The sequence below is a fragment of the Dryas octopetala genome, chromosome 4 (assembly GCF_963921425.1).
Source record: "Dryas octopetala chromosome 4, drDryOcto1.1, whole genome shotgun sequence".
Lineage (NCBI taxonomy): Eukaryota > Viridiplantae > Streptophyta > Magnoliopsida > Rosales > Rosaceae > Dryas > Dryas octopetala.
This window is the reverse complement of record NC_141369.1, coordinates 9072243-9089882: the sequence shown is the minus strand read 5'-3', so window position 1 is coordinate 9089882 and position 17640 is coordinate 9072243. Positions and strand designations below refer to the sequence as shown.

General features: G+C 36.2%; 1 protein-coding gene, 1 long non-coding RNA gene and 1 pseudogene across 2 annotated transcripts; all 3 read right to left on the bottom strand.

Annotated features, from left to right (window-relative positions):
* Positions 1 to 221: 221 nt before the first annotated feature.
* On the bottom strand, positions 222 to 14358 carry LOC147286566 (receptor protein kinase-like protein ZAR1; annotated as a pseudogene).
* Positions 6700 to 9099, bottom strand: LOC147286568 (uncharacterized). The gene has a single exon (XM_086239219.1). The coding sequence runs from the start codon at positions 9097 to 9099 to the stop codon at positions 6700 to 6702; it is 2400 nt and encodes a 799-aa protein (XP_086095345.1).
* On the bottom strand, positions 10829 to 11263 carry LOC147286567 (uncharacterized). The gene is made up of 3 exons (XR_015122097.1): positions 11160 to 11263; positions 10983 to 11067; positions 10829 to 10905 (listed from the first exon to the last, which is right to left on the bottom strand). It is a non-coding gene; the product is annotated as an uncharacterized LOC147286567 (long non-coding RNA).
* Positions 14359 to 17640: the final 3282 nt, after the last annotated feature.

Genomic DNA, 17640 nt, shown 5'->3' with positions numbered 1-17640 from the left:
CTTATAAGTCTTGGACCTCTCCACCCATTGCTAATTGGTTTTGGGTTGGATGCTCTAATTCTATCATGGTATCAGAGCTTGGTTATCCGCGTGTAAGGCTCAACGGCCACACGTGCTCCCAAGTCACCCAATACAATTTGTTCACGTGTAAGGCTCAAAATCTCGCCACACGTGCGGGGGCGTGTTGAGAGTAATGTGGAGCAATGTCCCACATCGGAAAACTAGAGCTGAAACCACTGAATCAAATCCATTTCCAAAGAACCAATTCTTATAACTGGCATCTTTGCAGAAATCATCTCTAGTATAATTACCCCAAATGAGTAAACATCCCATTTCTGTGATGGCTTGGTGACTTTTGATGCTTCAGGAGCTTTATAATAAGGCCCTGCTCTGCTATTGAGCTTGATGTCCTTTGCACATAAGAAGAATTCTGACACTACAACAAAAATGTCGATAGATATCAGTCGTGGACTGATATCTATTGGGGTAGCCGTCTGATATAGCGAGTCGTGATATCTAATGTTCACATTTTAGATATCAGTTTTCAACTGATATGTAAACATTGTTTATATATCATTTTTCTTTTTCAACCTGATATCCTAAATACAAAATGGATATCCAATTTGATATTATTTCTGATATCTATAAAATCCAAGTACCAACAGGATTGGTCAATAGATATCGTATTGGATACTAATACTGACATATAACTCGATATCAATATCAGGTTTGAGGTAAAATATGATATAAAACTATAGTATCAATATCAGGTCTATAGTAGAATCTGATATATATAATCTTGATATCAATATCAGGTATGGAATAGATCCTGATATCTAAATATTGTTTTTATATCAGATCTGAGAAAGAACCTGATATCAAAGCGTTATAAAATATCAATTATTAGTCCAAAACTGATATCGTTTAGTATGTCGATTTCACAAAAGAAAATTGGAATACAACTTGCTATATCAGTTTTTTTTCACCTAAAAAATGATATGAATACATAAATTTGAGCCTGTACATAAATTTGTGCAGCCATAAAATCTTGAGCCTGTACATAAATTTGTGCAGCCATAAAATCTTCCATTCTCATTCCATATATTTCAATAATCACCAATAACAATATTCAACGCATTCAAAGCTGCCTACATGTACATAATCACCAATAACAATACAAATATCCAACAAAATAACCATATATATATTTTTTGTTTTGTAGAGGTCTAAACATACCATGCCACCAGCCTAATAACTAAGGCAATATTGCCTAAACTCTGCTTGTTAAGACCTTTACAAAACCAAAACAATGTACCAAACGCTGCCCACATGTACAAAATAACATGACAGCACCTAGCCTAATTAATCTGCAAATCAGCACTATGTCTAGCTAGCTAGCTAGTTCTATCTTCAATTCTGCCATCCTTTACAAAATAGTCATGGCAGCATGTATGATCTAATTAAAAGCACCAAATCTTCAATCTTCTTCCATGCTTTACAAAAAATGAGCATGCACGACAGCTTTCTTCTATCCACAAAAAAGGCAAAATGCACACCACTTACCAATTAACTTGTCGGTCTAAAGATAATTGTTCAGAAAATCTCCCCATTCCACACGCAACTCATCTATTTGATCTTGTGTGTATCCGCTTCGCTTGGTCTTCATATTGGACCACTGAAAACATCAAAGGAACATATATTCTTTAATTTAATCACAAATTCATTGATCTCATAAGTTCTATATACTGAATACATGCATGCCTTATTAATCTCAATTTTCAACTAAACATGCATATGCATAAAGAATAAAAGCAAGTCAGAGTAGTTGAATGGACAATAGCAGCACTAGAAAATGAGTTGCTGCCTAACAACCCTCCCATTTCCTTGCTTCATGCATATGTGTGCTTTTAAGAAAATTGCTTATCCTTGAAAAGAGACCACACTATAAGAAAAGCACCAAATATTCCTTGTCCCTGTAGTTGCAACCCTGTTTCAAATTAATAATATATAGTAACAATATGACACAAAGCAGCAGAGGTTCTCAGAGGTTCTCCACTCTAACTTTCACATTAATTTCAAATACCTCTCTCTCAAACATCAAAGATGCAGTTTCTCCAAGTTGAACTTAGTCAAAAATTTGGGTATGCATGCATGCAGTTTCTACATTGTTTATTGAACCACTTAAAGGACAAAAGGCAGATCAGATTATTCAATTGCATATATTACAAACCATACTTTTAAGTATTTAATCCAAATGCATGAACAACACAAACGCAATACAATCTTGGGTAGATATGTTTTTTATTAATTGGAAATCTGACCTTGGTCGCATAATCAAGGTTGGTATCCTCAATAATTTCCTTCATGTACTGCATCACATAGTAACCACACTCAACACCACCAGGTTGCTTTGGACCTTATGCATGATATATCCAAAAAAATGGCACATAGTTAATATTCAAGCCATATGCATACGTGGACTTGTCAGACAAATAAAATTAAGGTTAATGACATTAAAGGTTGAGGACTTACGAATAGATGCCTCCACTGAGGCGTTTTCTTATTTGTCCTACCCGTGAGTCCATTAAAGTGTCTAATAGCACTTAATCAACAAAAATTGAAAATTTTAATTATATGTCTTGAAACAAAGATGGTATATAAATCTGGGGAAAAAAAGAGTGGTTACAATGAATCAAATAAAAGTAAAGTCTTACTTGTTGACAATTGCCATCCACTCTTTGTCATGGGTTTGCTTCGGGAGGGTACATGATAAAAACTGCATCTTTGTCTTCAATGATAATGGTCAAAATCCAGTGTGCCCTTGAAAAGGTTAACATTAATCAGCAAGTACAATCTGATTTGCCCATATGAAAACAATTTGCTTTAAATTAATCAATAGTTAAGTAATTTCAGAAACTTACCCAGAATTGTATGGAAGTAAAAAAACACGATCTGATTTGCCCATATGAAAGCGATCTGCTAAATATTGTGATCGCTGTTGTGAGTCGCCTACTCCAAGTGAGATGCGCGAGGGGTCCACAAATGCAACCATTTCTTCCATGTGTGAGTTCAAAACCTTTTCATATAGGTGCCTAATTATTTATTTCAATTAGTTCATATCCTACCAGCTACTAGATCATAACTTAAATATTAGAGAAAATACTCATTGAATCAGCAAGTACAATTACCTCATGTAAAGCACAATGCACGTGGCCGATAATTCTTCAATCTCCATGATGGAAGTAATGTCCTCTTTCAAGATGTATAGACGTCGGACATGCCCAAAGAATTCTTCCTCTAAATCTGCTGCAATAGCTCTTCCACTTGTGGCCATCGCGTCACACGCAAAACGATATAAGGCCTTGCAATTCGGAGGCACTCGCTTGCCAGCTTCTGATGTCTTGAATAACTCTTTCCTTATGACAGGATCCTGTTTTTTTGGTTTCTAGGGTGTTAAGAAAAAACAAGCAACACTCGTTAGAATAATGAAGATACATTATAAGGTCCAAAAACTTATAGAACAGTCAATAAAAGATACATTGTTTTAAGACTGTAGGCAAACATTTTTTAAGGTATGTTTTTACAAGTGTTCACAAGATTATCATAATGGAAAGAGGGAGCAGCTACCTTGACAGTTTCTGCAATATCGAACTCTTCAACCTCCACTACTTCAACATCAGCAGCTTTCTTTTTCACCTCGACATCCACACCCTGAGCCTTGTCCTCATAAACACAGCTTGCTTTATCTGACATCAAACCTTGGCCTGCAGGTACCATCTTTGGTGTAACAGGTGAATCACCACGTTGTTTCTTCTCTAATATTTCAAGCCTCTCCAAAAGCCCCTCACGGTCCTTCAGAAACATTGCAATCAGCTCTTTCTTTGTAATTATATCCCTCGGTTTTTTAGGTATGTTGAAGTACACATGAGGGTTGACATTCCCACCTACTGCTCTGACCCTACCAGAATGCTCAGGGGTGTTCAAAGCCATTGTCAGCACATCATTAGCACCCTCAACCTTCAACTCTCCATTTTTCTTCTTTTCCAGCAAATCATCCTGACATTATAATGCATAATTTAAATACTTATCAATGAATAAGCAATGGCAGTCATGTATAAGCACAATGTAAATCCTTACAATGATATTCACTACTTCAGAAACTTCCTCATCCAATTTCCCATTAGAGTCTTCTCGTGCCCTCTTCCATAGGACTGAACGGTCGAGGTCATCCTCCCCAAAACTTTCTTTCCTCTAAGTTATAATAAAAATAATGCACAATTTATAAGTTTATAATTAAAACCACTAAAAGATGAGGCCCTTATTAAAAAAAAAAATATCAGAACTTGTGGGCTTATAAAAAAGGCAAATGCTGCCAACAGATGGATTGTTAAGAATCTTACCAAAGTCTCCTCCAATCCAATGTAGCCCTTCCGTGAAAGTTTATGATGATACTTCCTCTTGAGGGTTTTTTGACGTTGAACCTCGTGTTTTTCCTACAATTAAGACAACACCATATTGTCAAATAAAGTACCTACCAGTCAGTTAAGTCAAAACACATAAATCTAAATTTCATACATATATAACATACCATAAAGGACTGCGTAACCCTGCCAGCAACAAACTGATCCCAATGGACTTGCTCGATGCTTTTATACTCCTTTGGTGGTGATTTTAACATCTTCTCATCATTTATGAATGGGAGAATGTATTTGCGTGTCAGCATAGTCTTGAATGTTCTCCATTTTATGCCAACGGACGACAAAACATGTTTCCTGCTTGACGGGTCCATCTCAAATGCACCCTACATCAAGTCGATCATTAAAAAAAAGCACATGGTTATCCACTAAATAAAGTAAAAAAGGCTAAAAGGAAGGTGCAGTTGCAAGTTCAATTCTAAGGTTTCATAATTACCATAACATCCTCCCATATGTTCTGTTTTATGGTGTCATCTACAGCTGGCCAGTTTTTATAAATGATTGGCACTGTGGTCCGAGCTAAAACCCCAATGTATGACATAAAAGTTGAACGTGCATCTCCGCAAGGTGCGCCAAAGGAGTTAAACTCCACTTTCACCTTTCTTCCTTGTGCTTTCTTCACAACAACTCTGTGCATGGTTGTAACCCCACGACCAGTCTGCTTGGCATTGGACTTGGCATTTTTTGCCTTGGACTTGGCTGGTGATGACAAATTTTTGGCTTTGGATTTGGCTGGTGATGAGGTCTTTTTAGCCTTCGACTTGGCTGGTGATGAGGCCTTTTTAGCCTTGGACTTGGCTGGTGATGAGGCCTTTTTAGCCTTCCACTTGGCTGTTTTAACAATTTTTTTGGCCAGCTGTGTTGAGTTGGCCTTCCACTTGGCACTTCTCTTTTTCCTTGGTGTAGCCATTTCTGTTTTGCAGCTGGCTCCTGTTCCATATGAATAACAAATAAAGTCAGTATTAAAAATAATTTACTTAACACAACCAGCAACAGCAGTACTATTACACATAACATTCTCTCTATTACATTTTATGCAAATAATGCACAATACCAGCAGTACCATTCTACATAAACAAATAAAAGATCACAAATACAAAATACACATATAAATGATTTACTTAACACAACCAGCAGCAGCAGTACCATTACACATACATATATTCTCTCCATTACATTTTTTGCAAATAATGCACAATAGCAGCTCTATTACATTGTTTTTCTTTTTATTTGCATGATGTATCCATACTCCCTCACAATCAGGCCTCTTGTAAGTGGTGTCATCCTCATTCATCAGCTCATCAAATTCCTCAACAGATGGAAGGCCATTGGTAAAGGACTCATGATCAATCACATTGTTCCCTAAATCATCCTCTTGAAAACAGTCATAATAGTCTTTATTAGGGGCTGCAATCACGACTGACCAGCTCGAATCAAGTGGATCATCTACATAAAAGACTTGCTTCACTTGGGCAACCAGTGCAAACGCATCTTTCTTATGACCTATTCTATTAAGGTTAACCAATAAGAACCCTAGGTCATCTATCTTTATGCCCTTATTATTCTCTACCCACATACACTTAAACAAAGGAACCCGAAAATCACAATAATCTAGCTCCCAAATTTCTTGGATAACCCCATAGAAAACCATGTCAGTGTAGACCGGATTCTTATCTTTCGCGCTCGCCACCTGCATTGTATTCGCCACCAAGGTAACCCCACTATTTTGGACAGAACGCATATTGTCCCGTGCCTTTGTGTGAAAATGGCACCCCCCAATCTCATAACCCTCATACTTCAGCACACTCATTGGTGGACCTTGAGCTAGCCGCCTCAATGACATTGTTATCTCCACCTCTCCAAGTTCAATTAGATGTAAAACCTATGGTAACAAAGATTGAGTTACACTTTGTAAAACTTTTCCAAAACACCAAAATTTTGTAACAGTCAAAGCTTTGTAAAGGTAACAAAGTAGCATACCTTTTGACGTAACCAGTAGATAAATTCACGGTTGTGGGCTTCTAGCAACCACTTATCACTTTTTTTTTTACTTGCATGTAATTCTTTCAAGTAGGCCTTGTGTTCTCTACCAACAGATTCCAAACAAAAACATCAAAATGATGATTTCAAATTAAATTAAATTCAATATGTTATAAGTCTAAGTGGTGGATAAATACACTTACTCGGCATAAGGTTCGACTTCTGAGGCATTCTCCAATACAATTCAGTGTGCTTGCTCCCAAGATTCGCGGTCTACTAAATGTGCCTTAGCCCCTGAGAGAGGTCTATTGCTGTTTTGTGCCCCCATCCGCGAGTGAGGAATTCCAATTGCTATTGCATCAGATAAATAGTCGGAGCAAAACTCCACAGCTTCCTCAGCGATGTAACTTTCAGCAATGCAGCCCTCTGGTCGATTACGGTTCCGTACATAACCCTTTAAGACTTTCATGGCTCTTTCAAATGGATACATCCATCTATAGCAAACCGGTCCGCACAATCGAACTTCTCTAACAAGGTGAACGGTTAAATGCACCATTATATCGAAGAACGAAGGTGGGAAAATCTTCTCTAGCAAACATAAAGTTTCAACGAGATCGTATTGCACTTTATCCAACTTCGACACATCAACCACTTTAGTGCAAAGAGCATTAAAGAAGAAACATAGCCTTGTTATTGCATATCTCACGTGGATGGGCAGCACTGAACGTATGGCGATGGGTAGTAATTGCTGCATCAACGTGTGGCAATCATGAGACTTTAAACCAAACAATTTCAACTCTTCCATGGATACGAGGTTTCGCACATTTGAAGAATAACATTCCGGGACCTTAGTACCCAACAAACACCTACATAGTGTTTTTTTCTCAACCCTAGAAAGAGTATATGGAGCTGCTGGCAAAAAAGTTCTTTTATTCCCAACCTCGGGTGCCAAGTCAAGTCTAACTCCCATTTCCACCAGATCTAAACGGGCAGCCACACCATCTTTGGTCTTCCCTTGAATGTTCAATAGAGTTCCAATAATGCTATCGCACACATTCTTCTCAATGTGCATTACATCCAAGCAATGCCTAATATGAAGTGACTTCCAATACTCAAGGTCAAAGAAAATTGATCTTTTCTTCCAACATGAAATAAGGGATTCACCACCTTTTGGCTTAGTTGACCTAGTCTTCCCGAAGTTACAATTGATTCCAGAAACTTTTTCTAAGACATCTTCGCCACTTAAAGGTGTAGGAGCCTCACGATCATCCTGCTTGTTATTAAAAGCAGCCTTTTGTTTTCGATATGGGTGGTTGCGGTCCAAGAATCTTCGGTGGCCTTGGAAACACATTTTCTTACCATGTTTCAAAGAAATCGAATCTGTGTCTTCTACGCAAATGGGACATGCTTTATAACCCTTAACCGTGCACCCAGACAAGTTAACGTAAGCAGGAAAATCATTGATTGTCCACAAAAGTACAGCCCTAAAAAAGAAGATGTCTTTTCTAAATCCATCGTGCACTCCATCAATTCCCTCCCACAAGGTCTTCAAATCATCAACCAAAGGTTCTAAGTACACGTCTATATCGTTTCCCGGCTGCCTAGGACCAGAAATCAGCAAGGTTAACATCATAAACTTCATTTTCATGCACAACCAAGGAGGAAGGTTATAAGTCACTAAAAGTACGGGCCAACAACTATACCGGCTGCTAAGGGAACTGTGCGGATTTATCCCATCAGCAGAAAGGGCAAGCCTTAAATTTCTAGGCTCACTTGCAAAATTTGGCCACTTTTGGTCAACCAACTTCCAAGCTGGAGAATCAGCTGGATGCCGCATCATGCCGTCACTCATTTTGTGTTCAGCATGCCAAGTCAGATTCTTTGAAGTCTCACAAGATTTAAACATCCGTTTAAATCTTGGAATAGGTGGAAAGTACCACAACAGTTTTGCTGCCACCCCTTCCTTCTCAACTTCTTCCTTGTTGACCTTCCACCGAGATAGATCACACTTGGGGCACCTTGTGTCATGCTCATATTTTTTTCTATACAAAATACAGTTGTTCGGACATGCATGAATCTTCTCATATTCCATTCCTAAAGCAGCCAATGTCTTCTTCGCCTCATACGTAGATAAGGGAAGCAAATGATCCTTTGGAAGCATATCTCCAAAGATGACCAGCATATCAGTAAAGCTATTGTCGGAATGACCATGTTTTGCCTTCAAATTGAACAACTTGACTAGGGCAGATAACTTGCTGTAATTATGACAATGTGGGTATAAGGGTCTCTCTCCTTCCTCAACAAACTTCATAAACTTATCCGGATTCTCATTGAAATTATCAAATGCACCTTCGTACATGTTGACTGTTTCAGACCCAAATACATCATGTTCTGACTCCACAAATGTAGGGGCAGCACACTCACCATGCCATATCCAATTATTATATCGCTTGTCTATACCATTAAAGTAAAGATGCTCCCTTACTATCTTAATGGTAAACTTATTCAAGTTTCCACATTTCACACAAGGACACTGAATGTACTTATGATTGGTAGCATTCCCTAATGCAAATGTCAAAAAATTCTCTACTCCCACCTCATACTCCTTAGTCATCCTATCAGCATGCATCCAGGTTTTATCCATTGCCCTTAATTGTCGATATTAACTTCACATAAAGAGACAATAGCCAATTCAATATTAATGTGCAATCAAATTAAAATGCAAATTTCTCACCTAGCCTCTTATGAAACAAATACTCATTAATACATTTTAATTTTACCCTAAGAGACAAACATTCATGTACTGCAATTTACATATAAGATTCAAAACATATATGTTATATATGGAAAACAAAAAGCTCATAAGAGACTTTAGAGGGACAACCTATTATTCCTAAAACTCAGCAAGTGTACCATACATAAATCTACACTAGCCACTTTATTGTTCCCCCAATTTTTTTCAAATAAAAACTTATATGCATACTAGGACAGCTCTTATGTCATATTTACAAGCACAAGCTTAAAATCAGAAGACCAAAATTGAACAGCAGCATGAATGTGATCGAAGTAAATAATTAAGAAATATACCTAGGTTAGCAATTCCTCATGTGTAAAAAGGGCTGCTGGTTATGTCTTCTAATACAAACAAACAAATACTCATTAATACATTTTAATTTTACCCTAAGAGACAAACATTCATGTACTGCAATTTACATATAAGATTCAAAACATATATGTTATATATGGAAAACAAAAAGCTCATAAGAGACTTTAGAGGGACAACCTATTATTCCTAAAACTCAGCAAGTGTACCATACAGAAATCTACACTAGCCACTTTATTGTTCCCCCAATTTTTTTCAAATAAAAAACTTATATGCATACTAGGACAGCTCTTATGTCATATTTACAAGCACAAGCTTAAAATCAGAAGACCAAAATTGAACAGCAGCATGAATGTGATCGAAGTAAATAATTAAGAAATATACCTAGGTTAGCAATTCCTCATGTGTAAAAAGGGCTGCTGGTTATGTCTTCTAATACAAACAAAGTAAACCTGAAAAATGAAATGCACAATTTATAATTTGCTAAAACACAACAGAGTAAGTCAAACAAGGAGCCTCATTCAGTAATTAACTACCAGAAGCACCCATTTCTTAATTCAATCTCATCTAATTAAGAAAGTAAGAACAAAGAAGCATCACACCGACACATTTTTCTAACTTATTACCAGGATGGTACCATCAAAACAGTCCAAAAATCATAACAACAATATGTTTTTATTTGTGAATATGATATGGTGCCAATCTGCTGGGCCTCCACAACAAAAGCTCAAGTGGTTGGCCTACACTCACACATAGCCATTGATTTTATGATTGCTTTCATGTGGTGTGAAGTGCAAGACATATAGCCATATATTAATAGCAGGTTCCAGCTCATAAGAATCAAAGGCTGTCTATGTCAAACAAACGTTTGCAAATCAATTAACAATGAATAAGGCAGACATGGTAGTACTATTGTTAGCTCACACTTCACCAGACATCACCCCCCAACAACATAACCTTGTTTTATTAAATATAACACATTATTATAGCAAGGAAAACATGCACTTCAATTATTTTCAAAAAAAATAAATGAAAAAAGTTGAACCTTCCATTTCTTCAGCATTACATTTTCTCACTTATTATAAAAGATTTAAAGTTTTGTTCTGGACCATGGATGATAATATAAAATTACAACTACTAGATAGTCCAAATCTCACTCACTAATTTAAAGTTTTGTTCTACAAAATGGAGCACAGAAAACACCCTTGTGAGCAAACTAATTTACCCAAAAATTTAGAAACTAATTTACCTAGAAATTCACACTTCACCTGTCGAGAGGATCTTCAAGCGGTGGCGGCGACGACAAAGAGTGGCTGGGGTGCGACTGGTCAGGTTGTTCTTTGACGTCTGCGAATGGAGAGGCTAAGAGTCAGAGGGTGAGAGAGAGAAAGAGAAGTGAGAGTGAGAGAAACAGAAGAACTTACAATGAAGTCTGGGAGTGGCGACGGCGAGTGTGTGAGGCTGATGAGCAGATAGTCCAAATCTCACTCACTAATTTAAAGTTTTGTTCTACAAAATGGAGCACACAGAAAACGCCCTTGTGAGCAAACTAATTTACCCAAAAATTCAGAAACTAATTTACCCAGAAATTCATACTTCACCTGTCGAAAGGATCTTCAAGCGGTGGCGGCGATGGCAAGAGAGAGGCTGGGGTGCGACTGGTCAGGTTGTTCTTTGACGTCTGTGAATGGAGAGGCTAAGAGTCAGAGGGTGAGAGAGAGACAGAGAAGAGAGAGTCAGAGAAGTGAGAGTGACAGAGAAGTGAGAGTGAGAGAGACAGACGAACTCACAATGAAGTCTGGGCCTGGAGTGGCGACTCCGACGATGAGTGTGTGACACTGATCGAAGAGCTGAGACAGTTTTTGCGAGATGGAATTTGCGAGAGATCGAGAGACAGAGATCGAAGTGAGCTGAGAGATAGACCTAGATTTTTAATTTTTAGTATATCTGTATATGTCTAAGTGTTGGGACTTGGGAGTAGGACAAAAAAATTTAAGTCAGAAAAAACACATTACATATCAGTGTTAGGATAAAAAATTATAAGTGTTGTTTTAAGATATCAGTTAACAATTTATACTGATGTCTTTATAAGTTCTTAGAAAAATGACAATATTATATATCAGTTGAAAAAAACCATGTGATATCTAATAAAGTTTAGAAATCAGTTAAAAAATTATCTGATATTATAATTTTTATAATATCAGTCACATTCAAATCTGATATAAAATGGGTGATATCTATTGACAATATTCTTGTAGTGTGAGGTGGTGTTTCAGTTGTGATTTGTTCCAGTTGAAATGATGGGGATTCTTCAGTTAAATTGGCAAGGCGGCCTAGTCCGAAATTAGCAATACGTGGTTCCATGTTTTGTCCAAGCAGTATGTTGATAGGCCTCAAGTCTCCATGGACATATCTTTTGGGACTGAATTCATGAATATAAGCCAAACCTTTTGCCAATACTTTCATGATTCTGAGACGAACAGGCAAGGAAAGAGGTGTGAAGGATATTATTCCAGCTTTTCCTAGTGAAATCATATATTAAATGTGTTAGTATTGATAGTGTTAAAGTTAGAGCATCTAACGTAAAACTAATTGACAATAGATGGAGAGACAAGGTTTATTATAATTTCAACAGAAAAAAAAATTCTAATTTAAAAAGGAAACAAGTATTGAGAATCACACAGATCAGTTTAATGACTTGGTCTAAAATTTACTAATTTTGTTAGTAAAGGTTGTGGAAGGTTACCATGAATTGCAGAAGCAAGGTCACCATTGGGGATATAATCATATATGAGCAACTTCTCATCAACAGACCAGCAATATGCTAGAAGAGTCACAATATTTGGATGCCTGATCCTTCCAATTGCTTCAATTTCAGTTTGGAACTCCTTGAACCTTTGGTAGCCACCATTTCCCAATCTTCTCACTGCTAAGGTTTGTCCATCTTCAAGAACAACTTTATACACAATACCAATTCCACTCTTACCCAGAAGAAAAGCAGATGCTTTCAGCAGTTTGTCAAGGTCTAAATTGGCATGCAGGTCCAATTGCACAAAATGATACTGCTCCATATTCTCTGATAGGGTCTCCAAGGCATCTTTTGAAAAGCATAACAGGTCCTTTCTGGCCGTAAATGTCTGTTCAAAGCTACATCCAACAAAATGTTCACTCACTTTACATGCACAAACCTTCTTGTACCAGTTGGAGTACAAAAGCCCAACAATACAAATTCCAACCATGACACCTGCAATGACAGTAATCACAAAAACACCAGAATTGCCACTTGAATCTTGAGAGGGGTTGTCAAACAAGGATTGGGAATTTGAACCCTGAGTGCTTGAAGAACATGAAATCTTCAATGGGGGTCCACAAAGTAAAGGGTTTTTTAGAAAAGTTGTTGGTCCTACATTCATTAGAGCACCAATATGTGGAATAGGTCCACTGAGATTGTTGTAACTGAGATCAATGTAAACTGTCTCAGGAAGGCTTCCTAGGCTTGCTGGAATAGGACCATTGAAGAAGTTGTGAGACATGTCAAGGGTTGCTCTTAAATTTGACAAGTTGCTAATGCCTTCAGGGATGGAACCGCTGAGCCTGTTGAAGGAAATATTGAACTTTTGAAGACAAACCAAACTAGTTCCAATACCATCTGGAAGGGGATCAAAGAAATAGTTTTGAGCAAGGACAAGCAGCTTTAGTCTCTTGCACTGACCTATAGATGAAGGTATTGAACCATTGAATGAATTTTGTGAAAGATCTAATGTTTGTAGGTAACTGATCGAGCTTCCCTATCTCAGGTGGAACATACCCAGATAGTGAATTTCCTGATAGTACCAAGCTCTGTAGCTGTTTTGCATTGAAGAACTCAGTTGGCAAGGTTCCGAAGAGCTTGTTGCTCCAAAGATTCAGATGGCGGATGGCGGAGAGGTTCCCAAGAGCAGGAGAGAAAATCCCAGAAAGTTTTGCATTTGGAATGCTGAGAGATACGACTTTGCCTTCTCTGCATGTGACTCCATTCCATGAACATGGGGTTTGATCTGAAGAGTTCTAGCTATTTAGATAGCCTTGTGCAGGGTATTCTGTTAAGGATTCTGTTAGAAATTTAGAGGGTGTTTAGGACACTTGTAGCTAATGGCTTGTGTAAGCTTCTATTAGCTACTTATGCTTGATATGAGAAACTTGAGTAAAAGTATTAGAGTGGAGTGGAGACCTTAGTTAGAAATAGGACAATTTTACTTAGAAGTAGAGGAGGAATACAAGGCTTTAGTAGATGTCTAGGACAATAGGAATTAGGAGTAGTGGTTTTTAGTATTGCCTCTTTCTTACACTTAGATATTGGTACATGTTATATATATAGAGAGTAGATGAACCTACTTGACTTCTAGAACATCTATTAGCCACATGCTACTAGTAGGTTCTTGAATATACTACACTTTTAATTATATTCTAGTACATTCTTATATAAGCTTAATATTCTAGAGTCTTCTTTTATGTTGAATTATGTAGACTTCTCTAGTTAAGATAGTTACTAATAGATTTATCTAGAATATATACTCTTTCTTCTTATCAAGCTATCTTCTAGACTTTTAGAATTATGTAGAACTATGTGGAATATTCTAGCTTTAAATTGTATGGGCTTTGAGGAAGTCTCTAGAATTTTGTAGTATTTTCCAATAATGTGTATTAATTTTCAACAGATTCTTTGAATGAAAGTAGAGCTAATCCTTCTTCATTTACACAACTTACAAATGCAAGAGAGTTGCAAAGGAGAAAAAGCAAGCAAAGCACTTGCAAAACCATCCTATAAGCAAAAGCAAACTCTTCTTGACCAAAAAAAGGCAAAGAAGCAAAATAGGTTTTATGAGACTGATGATGGGAAGAAAAAACAAATGGAGAGAGACAGAGGGAGAAAGAGAGACTCACATAACAAGTTTGTTCTTGCTGGTTCTTCAAAGACATCTATGCAAAGAAGCCATTAGTGACCAGGAAAAAAGGTCCTGCTGACTATAATCTCTACTAAGAGAGCAAGTGAAAGACGTTCTATAGAAATGACCTTTTTGTGGGTCCTCCTTACAACTAATTAGAGATAAACACAGGAAAATTATATATTATAGATATGTTATAGGCTTATAGCATATAAACACATTTTTAATATTTAGATTTTGACGGTTTCACTTTTTCATATTAAGGGTATAGTTATTAGAACTGTTTGTATATCTTATAGTGTTGGTACTATAAATGAATTGATCATAAACACAATATTTATCTTTAAAAACTCTTCAAGAAAGTGACTTAATTTAATCCCAATATATGAATAAATGCATTTCTTCAAACTTAAGACTGAAAACATGATGAACAGGATTGATTAAAGGGCATGTGCCAAGCCAATTATGTAAGACTATATATGATTTCTTCTTCAATTTATTGTTAGCCATAAAGGGGGTTCCTTTCATTGCTCCTGTGACAAATCTGTTTTACAATTAAACAAGTTCTAATAAGAACTTATGTCATGAGGGCTGTTCATTAATCATTATAGTGGGGGGTGGCAGGTGTGGTCCTTGATCCTTATGTTAGCGCAATTGGAGGCGATGTCTGTGTATTGATTGCCGCTGAAGGTGCATTGGAAGATTTGGCGAGGTTGGTTTGACCAACACATGGGCCTTTATGATCCATCAAATTTGAGTCACGCAAATCCCCATTTGTCTTGTAGAAAATGCAGCCATTGATTATTGAGATTATGGTCTCCTATATGGGAGGTGATATATTTACGCTCCAATTTTGTATTCCTGCAAGCCATCTATTATTTTTAGGGAAGCGGTTTTTGTACTTCACTTTTCTTCATTTGCACTCATTTTTCTTATATTTTTTAAATCTACCCTTATAGCTTTTGACTTGCAAAATATATATTTTTTTAATTTTTATTGAAGAAGTTCCTGTAGCTTGTTACTAGAATACAATGTTCATATTAAGTTTAAAGAACTCAATTTTGTAGTATATTTTACTATTCTAATAAAGAATGCACAAATGATACAATCGTTGGAATTTAATTACTTTTCTGGCAATTAATCTTCCCTATTAATGGTGGTCCATGTAACAATCCTGGTCTAATAAGGATATAATTGATACAGTCAGAATAGTAAAAAGATTTGGGTTAGTTTCCAAGTCTATATCTACTATGATGGATGGTAAAGATTAAAAGGATTATAATATATGGGAAATTTAGTCCTCTCTCTTTATAAATATATAGGATAAATTCATCTAAATCTACAGACACACAAAATACACTTTATGACATTAGTTTATAGTAGAAGGGAGAGAAACACGAACTTCAGTTCTCAGACTTCGAGAACAACGTATTGTCAATAGTTATTCCACAATCAAGTACCGCGTACAATGGACCAAGGTACGCGTCTCTCAATTTTATTAAGTTAAACAATATTTGTGAATTTATGTTGATAAAAAATCCTAAAGATTATAGTGTGTATGTGATTAATTCTTACAACAATATAAGTGAAGGAGCACATCTTTTAAACAAAAAAAAAAAAGTACAGCAGTCTCCTAATGAAAGAATATTGAGGACACAAAAATTCACCAATTAAATTTTACAAAATAAATAAATAAAATTCACCGATTAAAGGCAAAGGTCGAAAGGAGTACAAAAGCTGTATAATTCAAAGAGTTTTCTATTGTTCATAGAAAAAAAAAAAACACACATAGAGATAAGTGTAGAAGGCTACATGTTAAGAAAACTTTGCTAGGAAAGACCATTTTTATGCCTTCAATGAAAATAATAAGCCACAGGGACGTCTATATTCATATTTAAAGAGCTTACTAGGAAAGACCATTTTTATAAGAGTAGATTTGACTGAAAAGACCATTTTCTAGTAACAAGCTATATGAACGTTTTCAATGAAAATTAAAAAAAAAAATTATTTTGCAAGTTAAAAGCTATTAGGGTAGATTTAGAAATATAAATAATAAAATATGATAAAATATTTTTAAAAAATAAAAATATTGCAAATGGAGAAAAATAGAGTGCGAAAATAGTCTTCATATTATATCTTTTTTAATAACTGTAAATTCCAAAACCACCCTTAGTGGCTTTTTTTAACTTCCTGATACATTATTTGTTTCATCTTCTCGATCCCCTGTCCCTCTCTCCCTAATCATTTATCTCCCTCTTCTAATTAAATATCTTTGATCTATCGTGTTTGTACGGCCTATCCCTCCATTTTTCCTTTAATCCATTTTCTCCTTCTAGTTTCTAATACCTATATGCCCAAACGAAAGTTGGAGGAAAAAGGTACTTTTATTTAAGCACCGATTTTGGTTGCCTATCAAATTGTGATGGGGTATCAATGACCTAATTTATTCAATTCCTCTTTATCAATAAACAAAAAAACAGTTTCTCAATCTTGATAGAGGTAGCATCATTTAAGAGAAAATTAGAGACCCCCATTTGCAGTGGTGAGGTTTATTTCAATTTTATTGCAATAAATTGAACTAAAGGTAAAATAATGACTTGCAGTGGTAGAGTTCATATTAAATTGGAAATCAATAGTTCATTTCAAAGATAAAAAATATGAACTTTGAAGTGAAATTCATTTTAATAAGCTGGCCCACCATATGAAAAAGTATATATCTACAACCTCTCTCCTGTCAACACATGGACTGCTTTATATTTCTTTGTCTCTCATCTTAAATTTTTTAACTGAACTATTAAATAACTACTGCAATTAAAACTGCAATTCAGTTTAATAAATGACAAAACAGTTCACAAAATTGAATTATTAAACAACTACTGCGGATGCTCTTAACATGATTGGATTTCCTCTTGACCAATAGTCCATACTCCATATGCATCCCCTTACCACAATCAACATATGAGATACACAGAATTACTTTATATATCCTTGACTTTTGTACCAAGTGCCTTATCTGAACGGATTTTTATGTAAAAAATATGGATTTGGGTATATGAGTACCCAAAAAAGGAGATGGTAGTTTAAAGAAATTGAGAGAGAGAGAGAGAGAAACAGAGCAACTATTGACACCAGTGGTATTGAGAGTGGCCAATTTGAG

Bases quoted from the DNA above. Each gene is read 5' to 3' on its own strand.
- LOC147286568 (XM_086239219.1), bottom strand. From the start codon at position 9,099: ATGGATAAAACCTGGATGCATGCTGATAGGATGACTAAGGAGTATGAG.